This window comes from Squalius cephalus (assembly GCF_949319135.1).
Source record: "Squalius cephalus genome assembly, chromosome: 7".
NCBI classification, from domain to species: domain Eukaryota; kingdom Metazoa; phylum Chordata; class Actinopteri; order Cypriniformes; family Leuciscidae; genus Squalius; species Squalius cephalus.
Window position 1 is genome coordinate 27,360,503 of NC_137128.1, and position 18,032 is coordinate 27,378,534.

The window sequence follows — 18,032 nt, forward strand, 5'->3', positions numbered from 1 at the left end:
TTTTGAAATGTAAGTCAATGACAAAAGCCAGAACCAGTGGCACAAGTCTTTGCATGTGGATACCCCGCCCCCTTTTGGAGGTCCTTCCCACTTTTGGAGTTCACGCCCCACTTTGGACCCACTTTCTGCACCCATACCTACTTGGAGACTGAGGGTGTGATTTTGTTTTTCCCTAAATCAGTTAAGCGCAAACTCCACCCCGCGGTTTCTAAAGATTTCATTGGTCATGTCAATCATTGTGATGATGCCTACAAAATGCTATACAAATACTAAACCCTAACTCTACACATACCCTAACTCTAAATGAAACTGGCTGCAGAGCGGGATTTGCATAGTAGTTGGTTGTAATGAAAGGGGTACAATTTGGCTGGTTAACAAGTAAGCCCCTGCTGTTAGATGTTGTAACTACACATCTGGTTGAATCTTTCTCTATTGACCCTGCAAAGATTTATCCTTCACTCCTGTCTGGTCTAAAACAAAATGTTTTAGACCTTTTAACAACATTTCACCTTTTTGTTTCCCTTTACTTGGCACCCAGGATTAGTAAAGAAATAATTTGGCATATTGATTTTCCCAGATTCACATTTACAACTCACAGTGGGCAGAGTAGCAGCCAGCTCCCAAACACATCATGATCGATGAGCAACGTGAAGAGGCATCTGAGCCCTAATGAACACTAACTACGATTCATTGCTAATGGAGGGCACAGTGGGCGTTTAGAGGCAGACCCCCAGGATGCACTTTGCAGCTTCCACCGTGGAGTCTATGAGCATTCATATGTGTGTTCATCATTCTCTCAAAGCCTCAGATTTACCGCTGTCATCCTCCACTGAATATTATGAAGCGATTTGTTTCGCTCAGCACACGAGACAACAAACCGCTGTGAATCTGCCATGGATAACTAAACAGTTATTCCAGGGTCTATATCCTCTTCTGCTTAACATTCACATGTGTATTATACATCTCTGCCAACAGGGAGTGGAAATTGTCATCATTTTTTATTTGTAGGAAAATGTTTTGTTTGCAATTCATTGTTCTCACGTCTTCTACAGATGCACTGTAATCAGAGAAGATCCTACCAGGCTTTTACCGTGAAGGTTTGGTTTTCTGTTCACTTTGACAGGCGCAAAACAATTGCATCAGGTTCTCTGCGATAGCTCCCTAGTATCAGGTTTGTATCCGTAGTCGACAATACAGTAAGTCTGGTTGAAATATTTTACTGTCAACCACTGAGACAGTAATCCTTGCTATGGGAACTCATACGAAGCCAAAGCCTATGGCACGATATGAAAGCAAGACGTGAGTTCATTTTGTCATAGTCAAACCTAAAACCATTACCCGCTTGTCAACACTGAAGTTATTCTCGGATCAAAGAAAAAAGAAAGTTACATCTTTCCTCAAGCATATCAATACGTCTGGAAAATCTTTCATGCTGCTCTGACGTCTATGTTGCTCTTATGGAGTTCCTCTTCCTGCTTCCTGTAACCGAAGGGTTGTTAAGAGATTTTATTATTTTAAGCAATTTTCTTGTTTTAATATGGTCCATCAATATTTGATAATAATAACACAAGGCTCTAAGTCATTTAGAAAAGAAAGACTTAATATCAGTAAGTCCTGAGCTTCCTGTTGAAGGCGGACGGAAACACTGAGGTAAGAATAACTTTGAATGTCATTTCCTCACATTAGAGATTAAACCCAAATTACACTGCCTGCCTCCTTCCGCTGCTGCTCTGTATTATTAATTAACTTGTCTTGCCTGAAAACGCTGCCAACATGTGTATATTTCTCTCTGCTGATAACAATTGTTTCACTTGTAATGCAAGTGTATATTGTTATAAGTACACAAAAGGATGTTTTTTCTTCTTGAAATTAAAAACAATTCAGAACGCTCATTGTAATGTTACATTCTGTCTTCTGCTGCATGCATTGTGCCACGCTGCCAGAGCTGTCCATGAGAGTTCATTAAGAATGTATTGAGATAACAATACATAGTAAAAAAAATAATAATAATAATATTCTAACTGGGGTAAATACACACTTTCTGAACATATAAAATAATATTTGTTTTCTGTGACAGTTTGAGCCCATCCAAAAATGCGACAGGAACCCTATGAGTATTTAAATATATATATATATATATATATATATATATATATATATATATATATATATATATATATATATATATATATATATATATTGACTAAAAATATTAAAAAGCACAATTTTGTTCAACATTAATAATAATAAGAAATGTTTCTTGAGCAGCAAAAGAATCACTAAAGACTGAAGTAATGGCTGTTGAAAATTCAGCTTTCTCATCACAGAAATGCATGTTCAAATATATTAAATTATAACAGTTATTTTATATATATATATATATATATATATATATATATATATATATATATATATTAGTCTTGCTAAAATATATATGTTTGTCTTGCTAAAAAAGTTTCATTGAATTTATCATCTGGGATCATAAAGTATTTCAATTTATCTCCTGAGATCCATCTTCTATAAAAATTAATCTTTTTCGTAAAGACATAAATGAGCCAAACCCATTAAAAAGGTTACCAAACCTTTGGATTTACATTGTAAGTTTGACATTATACATCAATGACTTGGTATTATTATTGAGCATTTGACCGTCCTTGGCAGTGCAATCCCCTGACGCAGCACTCTGCTGAGGAATTGCTCCTCTCGATCTCTTCATCCATCCCTCACCACTGTCAGGAGCTTAAATCTACACCTCTCAGGTCTCACACAAACGCAGGAAGTCATTAAGCAGCCCATATCAACAGCCTAATCACCAAAGGATTGGGAGACTGTGGCGTGGTGTGGGCAGTGCCAAGCATAACAAACACTCTGCTTGGAAAAAAAGGCTGCTGCATGTTAAGAATTGCTACTGAAACAACCCTGCTGAGGTATATGCAAACAATGTTTACCCCAAAGATGCAGTGACATCAAAGGGAACATCGAAATTTATTCATATACTTTAAGGTGCTTATTTTAGGAAGTCTGTGCATGCTTGTAACCTGTGCACTTGTTTAGCAAGCATGCGTAAGGCACGTTAAAAATCCTTTTCACTGAAATGTCATCCACTGTCTTTCTTCTTGACTACCCTCTTTTGTCCTTCATTACAGGAGTATTTCACTTAAAACTTAACATTCTGCCATCATACCGCAAAAAGTTATATTAAATATATTTTTGTAAACAGCTTTATGACATATATTTTCCAATTGAACTTTTAGATTTTTTTATTTCTACAAATTTACTTTTGGTAAAAGTGTTTTTAAAATACACTACGTATGAGCAAAAGTTTGGGATCAGTAAGATTATTATTTTTTTAAATTTATATTTTTATTCAGCAAGGATGCATTCAATTGATCGAAAGTGTCAGTAAAGATTAATAATGCATTTTCACATTCCCCAACCACATATTTTTGTGGAATCACATTTTCCACAAAAATATAAAGCAGCACAATTGTTTCAACATTGATATTAAACATTTCTTGAGCAGCAAATCAGCATATTAGAATGATTTCTGAAGGATCATGTGACACTGAAGACTGAAAATTCCCCTTTTCCATCACATGGATGAATTATATTTAAAATTATATATTTAAAATTATATATTAAAATATAAAACAGTTGGGTCCCACTTTATATTAGGTGTCTTTAAGTACTATGTACTAATATTTAAATTAATAATTTGACACAATGCACTTATTCTGTACATACAGTACATGTTTTTACAGTGTGCTTATATATTTAAAAATACCTGCATGTAATTACAGCTGTAATTAATCTCTGTAATTACATCTATAATTACTCTGTTGATCGTCCCTTACCCCTTAACCAGCCCTTAAACCTACCCATACCACCAAACCTGTACCTAACCTTACCCGTATTCCACCTCAATAGCAGCAAGAGTGTTTTGCAATACAACTACATTTACTTATTTTTAATTTTTTTGATGTAGGTTTTTTTTGTTTTTATTTATTTTTTGGATAGTAGTTAAGGACACCTAATATAAAGTGTAACCAACAGTTGTTTTAAATAATAATAATATTTCACAATATTACTATTTTACTGTATTTTTTATCAAATAAATTCAGCCATGGTGAGCATAGACTTTCAAAAACATTTAAAAAAAATCTTTTTGAACAGTAGTGTATTTTGGGCAATATAAATATACTTTCTTCAGTGTAACATAAAAGAAGGCCCTATTTTGAAGAATGTCTTAGTTGCTTTTTTCATGCAATTACTGTACAATGAACGGAGTGTTTTTGCACCCTTTTTGAAGCTTAAAAGGCCCACCCATTTACTGATGTTTATTCCTTAGAAATAATGTCAAGATTTGAAAGAACATGAGAAGAAAATGATTACAAAATTATTTATCTTTGAGCTTTTCCTTTAATACAAGGTGTTAAAGTAGAGTCCGTCTTTCTAAAACATTTCACGTCTGTTGATCTTGCTTCTGAAAGGTTGGGATGAAGCTCGGGGTTCATTATGTGTCTGATTCCATGCCATCAGTTAAACTTGGCTATGATGCCAGATTTGGGTGAGGAAGTTTTTCACCAGCCTGCATTCAAGTCATTTGAATTTCCCTTTGAATAAGCAGTTCAGATGATTTAGTGATTTAGTGCATCAGAGACTGATGATATTTAAGGATGTAATAGACAAATGGATCATCTTGGGGCAGTAAAATACACGGAAACATTTGACTCGTGAAAATTTGAAGGACTTGTTTAATGTACTACTTGAACTTGGGCTTTGGGGAGAAGAGTGGTGATAGAAAAACAGGCTAGCCCAGTGCTTTCTGCAGAGTTCTTGCTCTGGTCTCAGGACATCGAGAAAGAGAGGTGATAGGCTCTCAAGATGTTTATGTGTTTAAAAATGACTCGATGAGATCCAACAAAATCTTTATGAGCCCCACTTCCAGTCCAGTGCCATCATAAAAAGTGGATGTTGCAAAATACATGATTGATTCCTTTTTATAGAACAGAATCCATTATTGAAATTACTTTGGTAAATTGGTGAATCTGTTCATTTGTAACATTTTGGCAGGTTCAGGTTGAAATAAAGTATTCATTCATTCAATTTGGCCCTGTGACCACATTGTACTCATTTAATTCTTCAGGCTCCTGAAATACTTTACCAAAACTATTTTTATATTTTTGTACTTTCATTAATGAAGCAGCATGGGTTCTTGGGACAATTCCAGATTTTATCAAGTGCATGAATTTATGAAACAGAAATAATGGGCGAGATTAATCAGGTTGTTCCTAATTTGATTTCAGAAAGCATTAGTGGGAGAAGAAAATCAAGATGGAGCAATACGGAGGCAGATATACCAGCCTTGTGATGTATCTGGCGCTTAATCATCATTAATAAGAAATGTAATCAGCTGTAGCAGTCCAACTTTATTAAATTTGCTGACCTAAAAGCATGAGATAGCATTGCTTGATTCATATTTTGTGGAGTTGTCCATTCCGTTTACATAGTAGGATAGTTTACATTCTATGGTCATGTATCAATTTGTAATCAATTTGAATATGATAAGTAATATAATTTACATGTATTATTATTGTTGTTGTTGGTATTTTAAACATTTGAATACAATGTGAGCAATATAAATGATATGTAAATATAATAGTAATAATAATAATAATCATAATAGTGAAAGAATTTTAAACACAGGCACATAATTTCAAATGGGAGTAATAAAATGTAAATGTATTTATACATATATTGATAGAGTATTGGTTATATTATACTTTATGCTTATGAAGCAGTCATGTATGGAAAGAAACAGTCGGCACTCTCCTCTGGGATTCAGCATGTTCTTAGAATCAGATAATGTAACATTTGAAAATATTTCCAAAGAATTTAAGCTTTCCGGTCCCACTATTATTCAAGACTGGGAGATTGATGCTTGTCATAAAATCTATAGCTCTCCGGCTATCTTTATATTGACAGCTAGACTCCAGCCTCTCTGTGAAAGCTAGATGCTGAACACACCTGAAAAGCATTAAAGCAGACAGCATCTATTATCATGTGCTCTTCTCAGTCCTCTTATACCACTCATTAGCTTCTCAGTAACATATGAAAAAGGCTTACGTATGTAAAGTTGTATGTATGTTAAGTACATACTTGGCTGTATGTCAAGTTCTGTCAAAGCAAATTATTGTTCTGCTTTTGGTTTATGCTTGCATAAGGCTGCATAATGTGGCACAGAGCAGATTCCTTTTTTTCTCTGTGTGATTTATTAGAACGAAGCACCTCACCTCTCTGTGATCTCACAAGAACCAAGGACGTGAGAGATGGGGGTATGAAAGGTTGGGGAAATAGAGCAGCAGGCATGACTAGACCGCATCTCTCGTCTCGTGCCAGTGTTCTGCATGAACGCTCTGGCCGTTCTCAACACCTCCAGATCTGCAAAGGTCAGTGACTGCAAATCCTCACATGAAGGAGAGGGAGTTATTGCATGAAGATGGTTTCCAAGTAATAATACATGAACCACAAAGGGGATCAATGCATCTGCCCCTTTTAATCACTTAGGTCGGGTTAATGAAATGCTTGGCGGGCTAATCATCTCAAAAGCCACATATGCTCTGCTTCTCAGTTTGATGAGATCACTGAGGAATGCTCTATTAGATGGAAAGAAGATGATATGACTGAGAATGTTCTGCAAAATTCCAAGATTCATGTGCCGCAGAGCTTCTGTTTTCACGCGCACTACCACCGACCTCAATTACCTCTGAATCTAAAGGGCACGCTCTCAGATATGCGTCAATGAAAAGCAAGATTTGAAAGGGATAGTTCGCCACAAAAATGAAAATTCTGTCATCATTTATTCATCCTCATGTAGCCCCAAATCCCATATGACTTTCCTGCTTAATGCAATATTTGATACACTTTGAATAATGTATTGGTTGTTCTTTTCCATGCAATTACAAAGAATATGTAAACGTACCATAAAACTGTAATGAAGAATGGGCAAAAGCATAATTTAGTTTATGTCAGGGGTTTTCAAATTGGGTGAAAGTGAGCCTCACCTTAGAGTAGGTAAGGACAGCCGAATCATCAGTAGGCCTAACCATAAGTCAACAAAACATGCTTAACATGCGACACCTGACGGCTGAAATCGGCGCAGTGTGTCTGGGCCTTAAAGGGATAGTTCACCCAAAAATGAAAATTCTGCCAGTAATTACTCACCCTCATGTTGTTTCAACCCCGTAAGACTTTCGTTCATCTTCGGGAACCAAATTAAGATATTTTTGATGAAATCTGAGAGCTGAATCACTCCTCCATAGGCTTCTAGGGGATCGAAACTTGCCAGCCCAGAAAAGTTATTAAAGACATTGTTAAAATAGTCAGAGTGACTACAGTGGCTCAACCACAAGTTTATCAAGCGACGAGAATACTTTTTGTGTGCAAAAAACAACAAAAATAACGACTTTTATTCAACTATTCATTTTCGTCTGTGTGGGCCTGAATGAATTCACGTAGTGTAACAGCGCAGCGCGTCTTGGTTGTACGTCACACACATCACATGACCAGCGTCGGCCAATAGAGAGCCTACGTGGTGACGTACAACCAAGACAACAGCTGCGCTGTTACACTACGTGAATATCCTCCTCCTGCAGGCTCAGTCCATCACGGGGTGTGGCGGGGAAAGAGAACGGATATCTCACCCACTGATTTCCCATTGCGTCCTCTCCAAAATACTTGCAAAACTGGTCACGTAACCCATTCAAATGCGCAGTGATGACCGGTTGGACAGAATTAAGAGGCAGCCCTGTCTTCTCCGCAACATCCTCCAGGGTTGGGAACATTTCCACCGAACCTCGTTCAACACGAGCACACCACAAGTCCAGCTTTTTCCGGAACCCAGACACTTGGTCGTGTGTCGAAAAGACGTGGCACTCATTGCCCTGGAGAGAGATGTTGAGGGAGTTGATCCTATCGAAGATGTCGGAGAGATAGGCCAACATAGCAAGTCAGTTCACATCAGCCAGATGTTTTGCCAGTGAGGAGTTAATCCCGGTGAGGAAGAGGAGGACTTCTTTGCGCAAATCGCACAGCCTGGTGAGGACTTTGCCCAGAGAGAGCCACCTGACCTCGGAGTGCAGGAGCAGCTGCTGGAAGAGAGCGCCCATCTCACTGCAGAGGATTGAGAACAGACGGGCGTTTAAGACACGTGATTTAATTAGGTTCACAATTTTGACAGCCTCATCAAGAATGGCACGCAAATCTTGGGGCATCCTTTTTGTTGCTAAAGCCTGGCGATGGATAGTGCAGTGCTTCCAGACAGACGCAGGGGCAACTGCCTGCACCTGTTTTACGAGACTGCTGTGACGGCCAGTCATTGCTCTTGCCCCATCAGTGCATATCCCACAACAGGGGCCGGTGTTGAGAAAAGGACAAACAACAAAGAACGGCACTTAAGTCATTCTTAAAAAAGGTGTGTTCGTAGTTTTGCCGACCAGATACGCAAAAGGCTCCGCTGGTGGGAAAACGCTCTGGTTGATTGTAGCGCTATCCTATTGTGTACAGAGGGAATTTGAAAGACAACCGTTTATCCCGCCCCTCGGATTGAGCCCTACCAATGGTGAGTTGCCAGACCTAACATCTTGATGTAGTCTGAGTGCTGATGCTGATGCTGAACTTTGCCGTTGTAAATAACATATAGTTTTGTTCATTTCATGGGTGTTGTGCGTCAATACATAGTAAGTGTATTATTTGATCTCTAGTGATCATATGTGCAATACTAGACCTGTTTAATATTTAGTTTTGCCGTTATAACATGCATTAGCTGGGTAATTATAGGAGTTGTCACGTCTTTGGAACGATGTTGCGCTGTATGTAGGATATTATCTTTATGCTTAGTTGTTTATATTGATGTCATTTATGTATATTTCATCTGTGTTTGGTGCATTTCAGTTGTAAAAGTCTGCGGTTGAGGTAATCTGAAGTTGTAAACAACTTCAGTAAACAAGCCCAGACAGAGCACCGCTGACAAACTTTGTGACGCAGATAAAACTGTTTACAGTTTAATTGAATGTATTACATGATAGCAAGTTTGTTTTTCTTTCATTATTAATCTCATTTCTGTATTTTGTTCATATTCATCATGTATCTGTTTTAAAACACTTAATGTTATTATCATGTATGTTTATACCAACGAAAAACCACACCCTAATTAAGGACAACTGCTTTATTATCTGAGTTGATGTGGTGACGACTAAACAGGTTATTCTCAAATATCGGACATCTACTGACCAGTCTCTTACCAGACACCCTGTGGCGGGTTTTCAACTTAACTGGCAATTTACATAAATGTGATTGTGCTTTCAACAGCCAACTCATATCTTCAAATAGAAAGTTTTTAAAGAACAACATTTATTTAAAATATAAATATTTTGTAACATTATAAATGTATTTACAGTCACTTTGATCAATTGAATGCATCTTTGCTGATTAAAAGTATTAATTCCTTTAAGAAGAAGAAAAAATCTCACTGACCTCAAACTTGTGAATGGTAGTGTAAGTCATGTGGGCCACTTAATGGTGCTTTTATGTCAAAAATAATAGTTCAGTGTAATTAAAATGTATTAATGTTCCTATAATGTTACTGTCAAACACTATTGAAATCAGTTTTGAGTTGTGTTTCTGGTGCAGTTGGATAGTTGCGTGGCATTCGAAGCAGGGCTTTTCAAATCAGTCACTAATGGAGGTTCTTTACAATGAAGGCTTCTGTTTAAAAAGGAACAACTCAATGGGTTTTGGAACCGAGTTAACGACTCCATTAGCTGGGTTACTTCCTCGTAATAATAATAAAAAAAAAAACTGTATAATTGTAACCTTAGAACACAAACAGCAATGACCTGCCAAACCCATATTGAGAACACAATCAGCAAATGAAGACAGCCCTTAGCTACACAGCGCCTGTACACATGACTAAATAGTATCCCTGTGATAATTCACTAATCTTTGATGGGGTAAACCAGGTTTTCTGTGCTACCATTGCCCTTGCCCTAACACTACTTAAATCAATAAAGCCTTTCATCCAGCTCCCTACTCTTGCAGGGAAAAAGAAGGGAAGCGAGTAGGTTATTTCAATTGATGGTGGCTATAAACTATGACATGCACATAGCCTACACACAAGCAGTGAGGGCTTGTCTCTGTGGATATAAGTATGTCTGAACCATGGTAAAAATAAATCCAGCTCAGCAATACTAACCTACCCAGCGGCAGGGTGAGCTGTACGGATTTACATAGTGCATGTAGGGAAATATAACTTGCAATACAGAACCTTATCCCTCATTAAACTTTAATGCAATGACACAACTTGTGTTTCAGAAAAAAAAGTACAGCCAGAAACTAGACATTTTCCCTATTAAACCAAAGTTAGATCTGCAATGCTTTCTGATCATATTATATTTAAAATTTTCACTTCTTGTTGAGTTTTCACAAACTCATTCAACTTCTTAGAGACTAGCAAATGTGTAATCACAATACTTTACCACCTTAATAATGTGTTGTTAAGTTAATTAACTGCATGAAACTCATTAGTTTTTATCAGAACCATGTTTGCTCAGACTGATAAAACAGAGAGGGGTTATGGAGTCTTTGACCAAATTAAATGAGTTTTTATATAGATACCCTTCTGATGTGAACCAGCTTGCGCTCAGTATTTATGCATCCCGACCCTAATTTGAAGTCTAAATTACTCTTCATCTCCAACACAAGTCAGTGGAGTGATAAGGTTTACAGTGTTCTCGTTTTCACGCAGACATTCGTTTGATTTGAAAGATGTGCCAAGCTTTCCAAAAGCAAGAATGATCTTCAATTTAGCACAGTAAGGAAAGTCAACTGCTTTGCCTCCAGCAAAATCTCTTGTAACATATGAGTATATAGCACTTCAGATTTTAATAGAATTATCCATTTTAGCTCCTTCCCTCTCGCGCAGTGTTCCAGTATTTCACCGCATCCGGCATGCTGCTGAACTGTCTAGTGGACACAAAATATGGAGCTGAAATTAGTCAAGTAGGATGTGCTTAGAATGTAGATGCCGGCGCCGCACAGTGATATTTAAAAGCTCTACTCTCCTGTGCGAGTTGTTCTGTAGAACATTATGGCAGATTATGGAGTGCTGCGACATGCGGTTCGACAGAAACAGCACTGATGCTACATTTATCCATGCAGTAATTGCAGAGCTTCTGCTCAGAGGCTTTTTCTGAGGTACCTCTCAAAATTCAATTTCAGAACTCATTGACTCAACTGTTGCATCTCAAACAGTGCAAATTCTGGAATGCCTAATGTATGCGTATGTCACAATAACAGAGTGAAGTCATAGGGAGAGACTGAGGAGGATTATCTATATTGGCGCTCACATAAGGTGGGTGTAATCCCTCTGAGATAAACATGTGTTTTAATTGGTTTCCTGATTAAAGTGTAATCCATTAATTTATATATTAAACCAAGTTGAAGACAATTGACTATTGGAAGACTCCAGAGACACACTCTTAAAAAAGGTTCAATAGGGTTCTTTAAAGAACCTTTTTGCCAAAAGGTTCTGTAAGGGAGAACTGTCTTAAATGATTGCATAATTTAAAACAAATTATGGGATCCCATGGGAACCCCTAAAAAGCTCTATATATGAAACACCTGATAGAACCCTTTAAGGCTCTATATAAAACCTTTTCTTCTAAGAGTATACAAGCCGTCTCGAAGAAAATCAGAAGGACATACAGTATATGAATATTTATCCACACCGCGCGGCGCGAGTCTGCTTTAAGGTGAGTAAAAGCCAACCACATACCTCTGCTGAAAATCAAGTGGAGCCATCCATGGGTCAGGACAGGACAGTTGCGTACGGTGTAGGTGTCTTGTAAAATGATTTTGATTTGCCCTAAAAATCACCTGCATCTCTGAAATATCCTGAAATGTTGATCTGTATGCACTGGAGCTGAAAAAACAATCAAGCAAGCATCACTGGTTACATGTTAGTGTCAGACATCTGACGGACATCATAGTATACGCCTATTAAGCAGAAAGGCAAATGGTTTTTGGTGACATTGTTCAGACATTGTTCATTGAGATGTGGTTTAGAACAGGAAAAGAGATTCAATTATATATATTGTTTGGTGACATTGTTCAGACATTGTTCATTGAGATGTGGTTTAGAATAAGAAAAGAGATCAAATAATATATATTGTTTGTTTCTGAAAGAGATTACATATACTGTAATATGGGCCATATAGAGTAAACCATCATTTTATGTGATGTCTGTAGCACACATAAAATGGCAGAAGTTTTGCTACACAAGGACATGCTGCCGAATTTTGACATGGTTCATATGCTTTTTACTCAGTCAGTGGTCTCTAATCCTCAATTAGTCTTTAACATCCAAGCTATTATTACCAGCAAATGGATTTGAGGGTGCAAAGCTTTCCAAAATGCTAAAGTAATTGCTTAAAAACAGTTTCATGCACTGCAGTACTAATATGTTTCTTGTCAGACAGGAATTGAACTATAGATGCATGAAAGAAAAATGCACTGAAATTACGTAGGATCGGATCATAGTGATAAAATGACAATGCTATTGAAAATAAATATTTTCTTCTAACATAAACTTCCAGTGTTCATATTTCTTGTGTATATTTACAGAGGTGAAAGGGGCACATGTTCATTCCTTCCTCAGTTGACTGCATATGTGCATACATTTATTTACACATTACTGTTAAGGAAGCATTGTGTAATGAGTAGCTTATGGCATACATTTTCTGGTTAATTACTAAAGGAGAAAATAATATTTTAATGAACATATTAACCACCTATTGTGGGAAAATGTCTACGGTACTATAGTACTAAATTAAAATGCTCTGTAAATATGAAGAAAAAAAAATGTATTACACTGCATTTCAGTTTTGTGCTCAGAGTGACAAGTTAATATATTTGGATTACTGTTCAATAGCAAACAAAGGCCACTGTAAATTAATTATACCGAACAGAGCATCTGTGTTGCCATGCAATTATTATTTAATTAAATAATTTATGAATGGGGTATTGTCCTTGAACTATGCCAAACTGTCTGAATTCACTATGCAATTACTGCCTCTTCTTCATCTCTTTTTAAGACTTTACTGAAATCATTAACTGTGAAAAATTTGCTTGTCAGCTTCTGGAGAGTAGAGTTTTGCACCTGCAATCTCAATTTAAAGGTGCACTCTCTCAGTTTTTGCTTTAGCTTTACATTTAGCGGGCTCTTAATCCTCCCAATAACCAGTGGTTTTGGACTTTAAACTGATGTCTGTCAGTTTGGATGCATGCAGGTTCTTTACTAAATATAATCTGTTCTCTTATTATCAATAATGGACATTTCTGAATTTAATCTCGCCAATTTTGAACAGTGTTGATAGTTAGTGCTGGTGTGCAGATGGCATTTTGCTGTGGTGACTGTGACCATTGTGTTCATGCTTCATTCACTGTAAAAAGCACTGACTGAAAGCACAATATAAAGAACAGTAAATTTATTATTATTCCTGTCATTTTTAATAGTAGTAACTTGCTTAATTACATGACACAACTGGTCATGTGATGTCAACATGGCGGCGGCCAAAAGGGGGCGACCCTCTCCATGTACAATAAATTCTGGAAAAAGTGCTCTTAAATGTCATTTTAATGATATTTCTTAAAAAAAAAAAAAAAAAAATTCATTTCATTATGTGATTAACTTTTTTAATAAGCAAACATTACTGAGTGCCCCTTTACTTTTCCATGAAGTTAAGATTTGAAGACATTTTAATAATGTTGCATAAGTGACCTTTGAGGAAGCTTAATTCGTCATAATTTGATCTTCTACCAAACCTGGCGTGGCCACAACTGATCTCCCTCCGAGCTCGGTGATGCTGAAGATCTCCAGTGGCACAGCACCTCCTCCCTCAACGGCGCGCACACCACCTCCTCGCATTCAACACTTGGAGTAGACGGAATGGTTGCACTACTTGCATTTTAACCGAGGCTGCATCCGCGTACTCGTAAAACCATTAAGGACAAGAATAATTGGACAAGAATAGAGCGATGCCATCTTGTGACGAAACCTCAATCCAGTTGCGAAAGGAGCAGGATGAATTTAGTGCTCTCCAGATTCTTGGCATACCTTCATGTCGGGCTCCAGGTCGCTCTCCAGATGTTTATTTACCCTTGTCATCTGCATCCCCAGCCCTGTCACATCCTGGCACGCATTGGGCACACAGTGCGCTTGGGTGCGCTCCTGCCGACCCGCCAGCAGTCCAGGATACAGGGCGCCCTCAACCGCGCCCTGGTCCACCTCCGGCAAAGTGGGAACAACTTCTTGCCGTACAATTTGAGCTTGGAAGTACTGTCCCGAGAACCGCTAAATGGAGACCCGGAGTCAATGTTCAGGTGCGTGTGTCAGGATATAGTTGTTCAGGGAGTCTCGGCTGTGCTTGCGTTCCCTCAGAGCCACGAGGAGCTCATACAAGTGGAGTTCATGTCCTCGTTTTTGGAAATACCTTTCATCAGCATCATTGAACAGGGTGAACCTCTTAAGACACAGGTGAGCAGCAAACTCATTTTTCTTTACTTTTATCCAAAGCGTTGCTTAGATTTTGAGGAAGATGTGGCCAAACTGTTCCGATGTTTTGGCGTCTGTCTGACTTGTGTAAGTCGGACTTGTTTTCGGTCTCGAATGTGCATTTTTCTAATTTCGGTTGTTTTCCGATTGTTTCATCATTTATTCTTCCTGTTACAACTGTCACTCGTTGTTATTGAGACAAAACCTGCATAATCCAAAAGCCGCGAAGTGTTTTGTTTCCGCGTCTGTAACTGTTTTTTTTTTTCACTGTCAAACTTTGATATAATGTTCCAAAATTAGTCTGTAACATAGTTACAGATCTACAATGTATCCTTAAACTGTGTGAATTAATGTCAAATGCACGTGCTGTAGTCACCGGGGTAGGTTCAAACACCATTTGAAAACAATTTTGTGCATTTAAGAATCGAATTTATTGCTTCAAATTAACCACCTCCCACCCCATTTCCTTTTAAACATTTCGATTAAAAATGGTAAACATATAAAGAGCAAATATAATTGGAAACAAATATAGAAATACATAAAAGCATATGTACTATTTGTGTGTTTGTCACTCTCACAGTTGGGACAGTACAGACCTACATTTGTCTCATTTTGTGCAATGCTTTTGGAAAGTAGATGAAGATGGAAGAAAACCTGCTGACAGATACCAGATGATACCAGTTCTGTTATGTGACATTCCTTAATTTGACCACAAATTATAGGCTATTATTAGCCAGTTTTTTTATATATTATTATTGTTGTTGTCCTAATCCCTCTATTTTGTTACACAGTCGTACAACTTCTACTGTCACCTAAGGAGGGTGGTGGGAAGAATACTCTATTCTCAAACAGATTTTACATACTGAAAAAAACATAGAAAGAGTCAGGGAAAAAATATTTAAGAGTTAGAGCTGTGGCATATATTTTAGGTGCTTTTGTCCAGGGGCTGGACACAGAGATCCTGATATATTCCAGTGGAACAATCCTAACACTGTTTAGGGCTCAGGGTTGAGGCGTGCTGGCTCTCGTTAGTATTCTAAGCAGCAACCAGAGCGGATGCCAGTCGCACCAGTTGTTTCTGTCTCCAGCAGTGCAGCCAGTTGCAGCGGTTACTCCTGGCAGGGAAACCTCAAAAGATTTTCCTCCCGTCAAACTCTGCCAGCATATGGACACAAAGGAACAAAGGCACCCCTGATTTTGCATAAAGAGGCGTGAACAGCGGGTCAGCAGTGAGACTCATCTTTTAAGATGCTCATTCATAACATCGTGATTTATCCTACATCTTATAAAGTGCCAGTCAAAAGGCTTTTGTGCGTTGTACATTTACAACCTGGCTGCTCGTAAAAGCTGCTTCATATATTGTGTTATTCTTAGCCAGAGCGAAATCATAAACAAGGCCATTTCTGTGATTAATGAAAATTATTAGCAAAATGTTTATGATTGCTCCATTTTGACACAGCCCTCAGGAAGTGTGAAATCATTAGTGCCCATCTTTTTCTTTACAGAGCAAGGCTTGGCTCATGCCATCACTGTGGAGTCGTTAACTTTCCAAATTACTTTAACAAATTAAAATATAGATCTAATCCTATAAATTTCCCTGGCCAGTATGGGGACAAGGATGTTCATATATTTTAGGACACCACCCCTAGGATATTATGCTGTCTGAACGCTTTTCAAAAGTAATTTTCACTATCCTTGCTGAATATCTTCCCCCTTTGGCTCTCTAGAACGAAATAGCCATCCACTGGTGTCTTTTACCGAGCACTAGCCTGAATTTGCAATTTGATTGATTCAAATGAAATAGTTTCTTTCATTTCCATGACTATATTCGCCCCACAGAAAATCAAACGCAGAGTAGATTACCATATTCTTAGCGTGTCTTAAATTATTTTGTTTGCTGACCAAATATGCCGGGCCTGTTTCGTTCTGGAAAATTCTTCTGCTCATCTATGCTTGAGTGCTCATTAACTTGTCTCCCTTCTATAGCAAATATTCCTGAGCACAAAAGGAATTAGCACATGCAAAACTAATTTTGTCCCTTTGAATGAAATCACATTCTAATCCAAAGGCCTTTCTCAATTATGCCTCTTTGTTAGCTTAGCAGTGGACAACCACTGGAAGGTTATTAGGCTTAATGAATCCTTAATTCAAGAGAGCCGTTGAGACTGTCCAAATGTTAATTTTGAGCTAAAATCCAGGTCGTAACATTCACAGTGGACTCAGAATGACCTTATTCATGTACACCTAAATTAAGACATTAATTTGTGAAAAAGCTACAGTTATCTTGAAGATTCCCTCCTCATTACTTTATAGCATGACCTTTTGCCATTGCAGTCTTGCAGTAATCACTGAAAATAGTAACCTTTGGAAAATTGAAACCACAGCAGTGGTTCTCAACAGTGCACCTTTTGAATGTCTTCCTATCAAACCAGGGTTGAGAACCACTAAGTTAGAGGACAATGATAACGGTCATCAGATTACAGAATATTCAGATATTCAGACAGCACTATATTTTTACAACAGTTCAATAAAAAAAGATCATGTCAAGTAACTTACATATGCATACATATAGTGTGAAAAGAAGCACCAGCAGAATCTGTTGTTGTGTGTCACTACCGAATGAATCAGTGTTGTAAACAAATAGCTTGAGTGAACGATTCAATGACTTGCTCAAAAATATTATCTGTGTCCGAAATCGCACACTCTCTTGAGTACAGTAGGTACTTATTTTGAATAAGTAATTACTTCACGACCGCTTAGAAAGTAGGCTATGTTCTATATAGTATGAATGTGTGTAGTATAAATGTAATCCGGACGTACTACATTCTACCTCATTCATACTACATGAAGCCACAGAAGAGGATTTATGGATGGCGGTGAAGAGACGCAACTGACGCTGGTAGGTCACATGATAATTTGTTTATCAAATAAATAAACAAATTATCATGTAACCTACCAGCGTCAGTTGCGTCTCTTCACCGACATTCATAAATCCTCTTCTGTGGCCTCATGGGATAGTAAAGTGTCCATCAAATGCACACTTCAGATTCTCGCCGGAAGAAGGAAGTCATCCGGGTACTTTTTGCCTATTATTTTACACTGTGAATTTGTACATACTACTTTTGTCACATACTGTTTTTCGCTTACTACTGTATATAGTAGGGAAGTATGTGATTTCGGATGTAGCAGTCACTTGTTTCATTACTTTCAGTTGAGCGAATAATTCAATTACTCGCCCATTAAGAGAGTCACTTGTTTTGTTACTGTATAAATCAATGTTTTGATCAGTGTTTTTTGACAAGCGAGATGAAGGGCAGTGTAAAAGTTGACCTTTTTTATCTTGAGCACCACATTTTTAGAACGCAGTGCCATGTGCAAGACGCTGCAAGAGACAGGAGCACAATGGTCAAACACACCTGTA

The 18,032-nt window shown here is 37.7% G+C and overlaps 1 protein-coding gene across 1 annotated transcript in view; it reads left to right on the forward strand.

Annotated features, from left to right (window-relative positions):
* The first annotated feature begins 13,782 nt into the window (after positions 1 to 13,782).
* grin3ba (glutamate receptor, ionotropic, N-methyl-D-aspartate 3Ba) overlaps positions 13,783 to 18,032 on the forward strand; it is a 51,907-nt gene continuing 47,657 nt past the window's right edge. Inside the window, exon 1 of the mRNA XM_079876652.1 lies at positions 13,783 to 14,593. Coding sequence (XP_079732778.1) covers positions 14,141 to 14,593 — 453 coding nt within the window. The 5' untranslated portion in view covers positions 13,783 to 14,140. The remainder of the gene's footprint in view (positions 14,594 to 18,032) is intronic.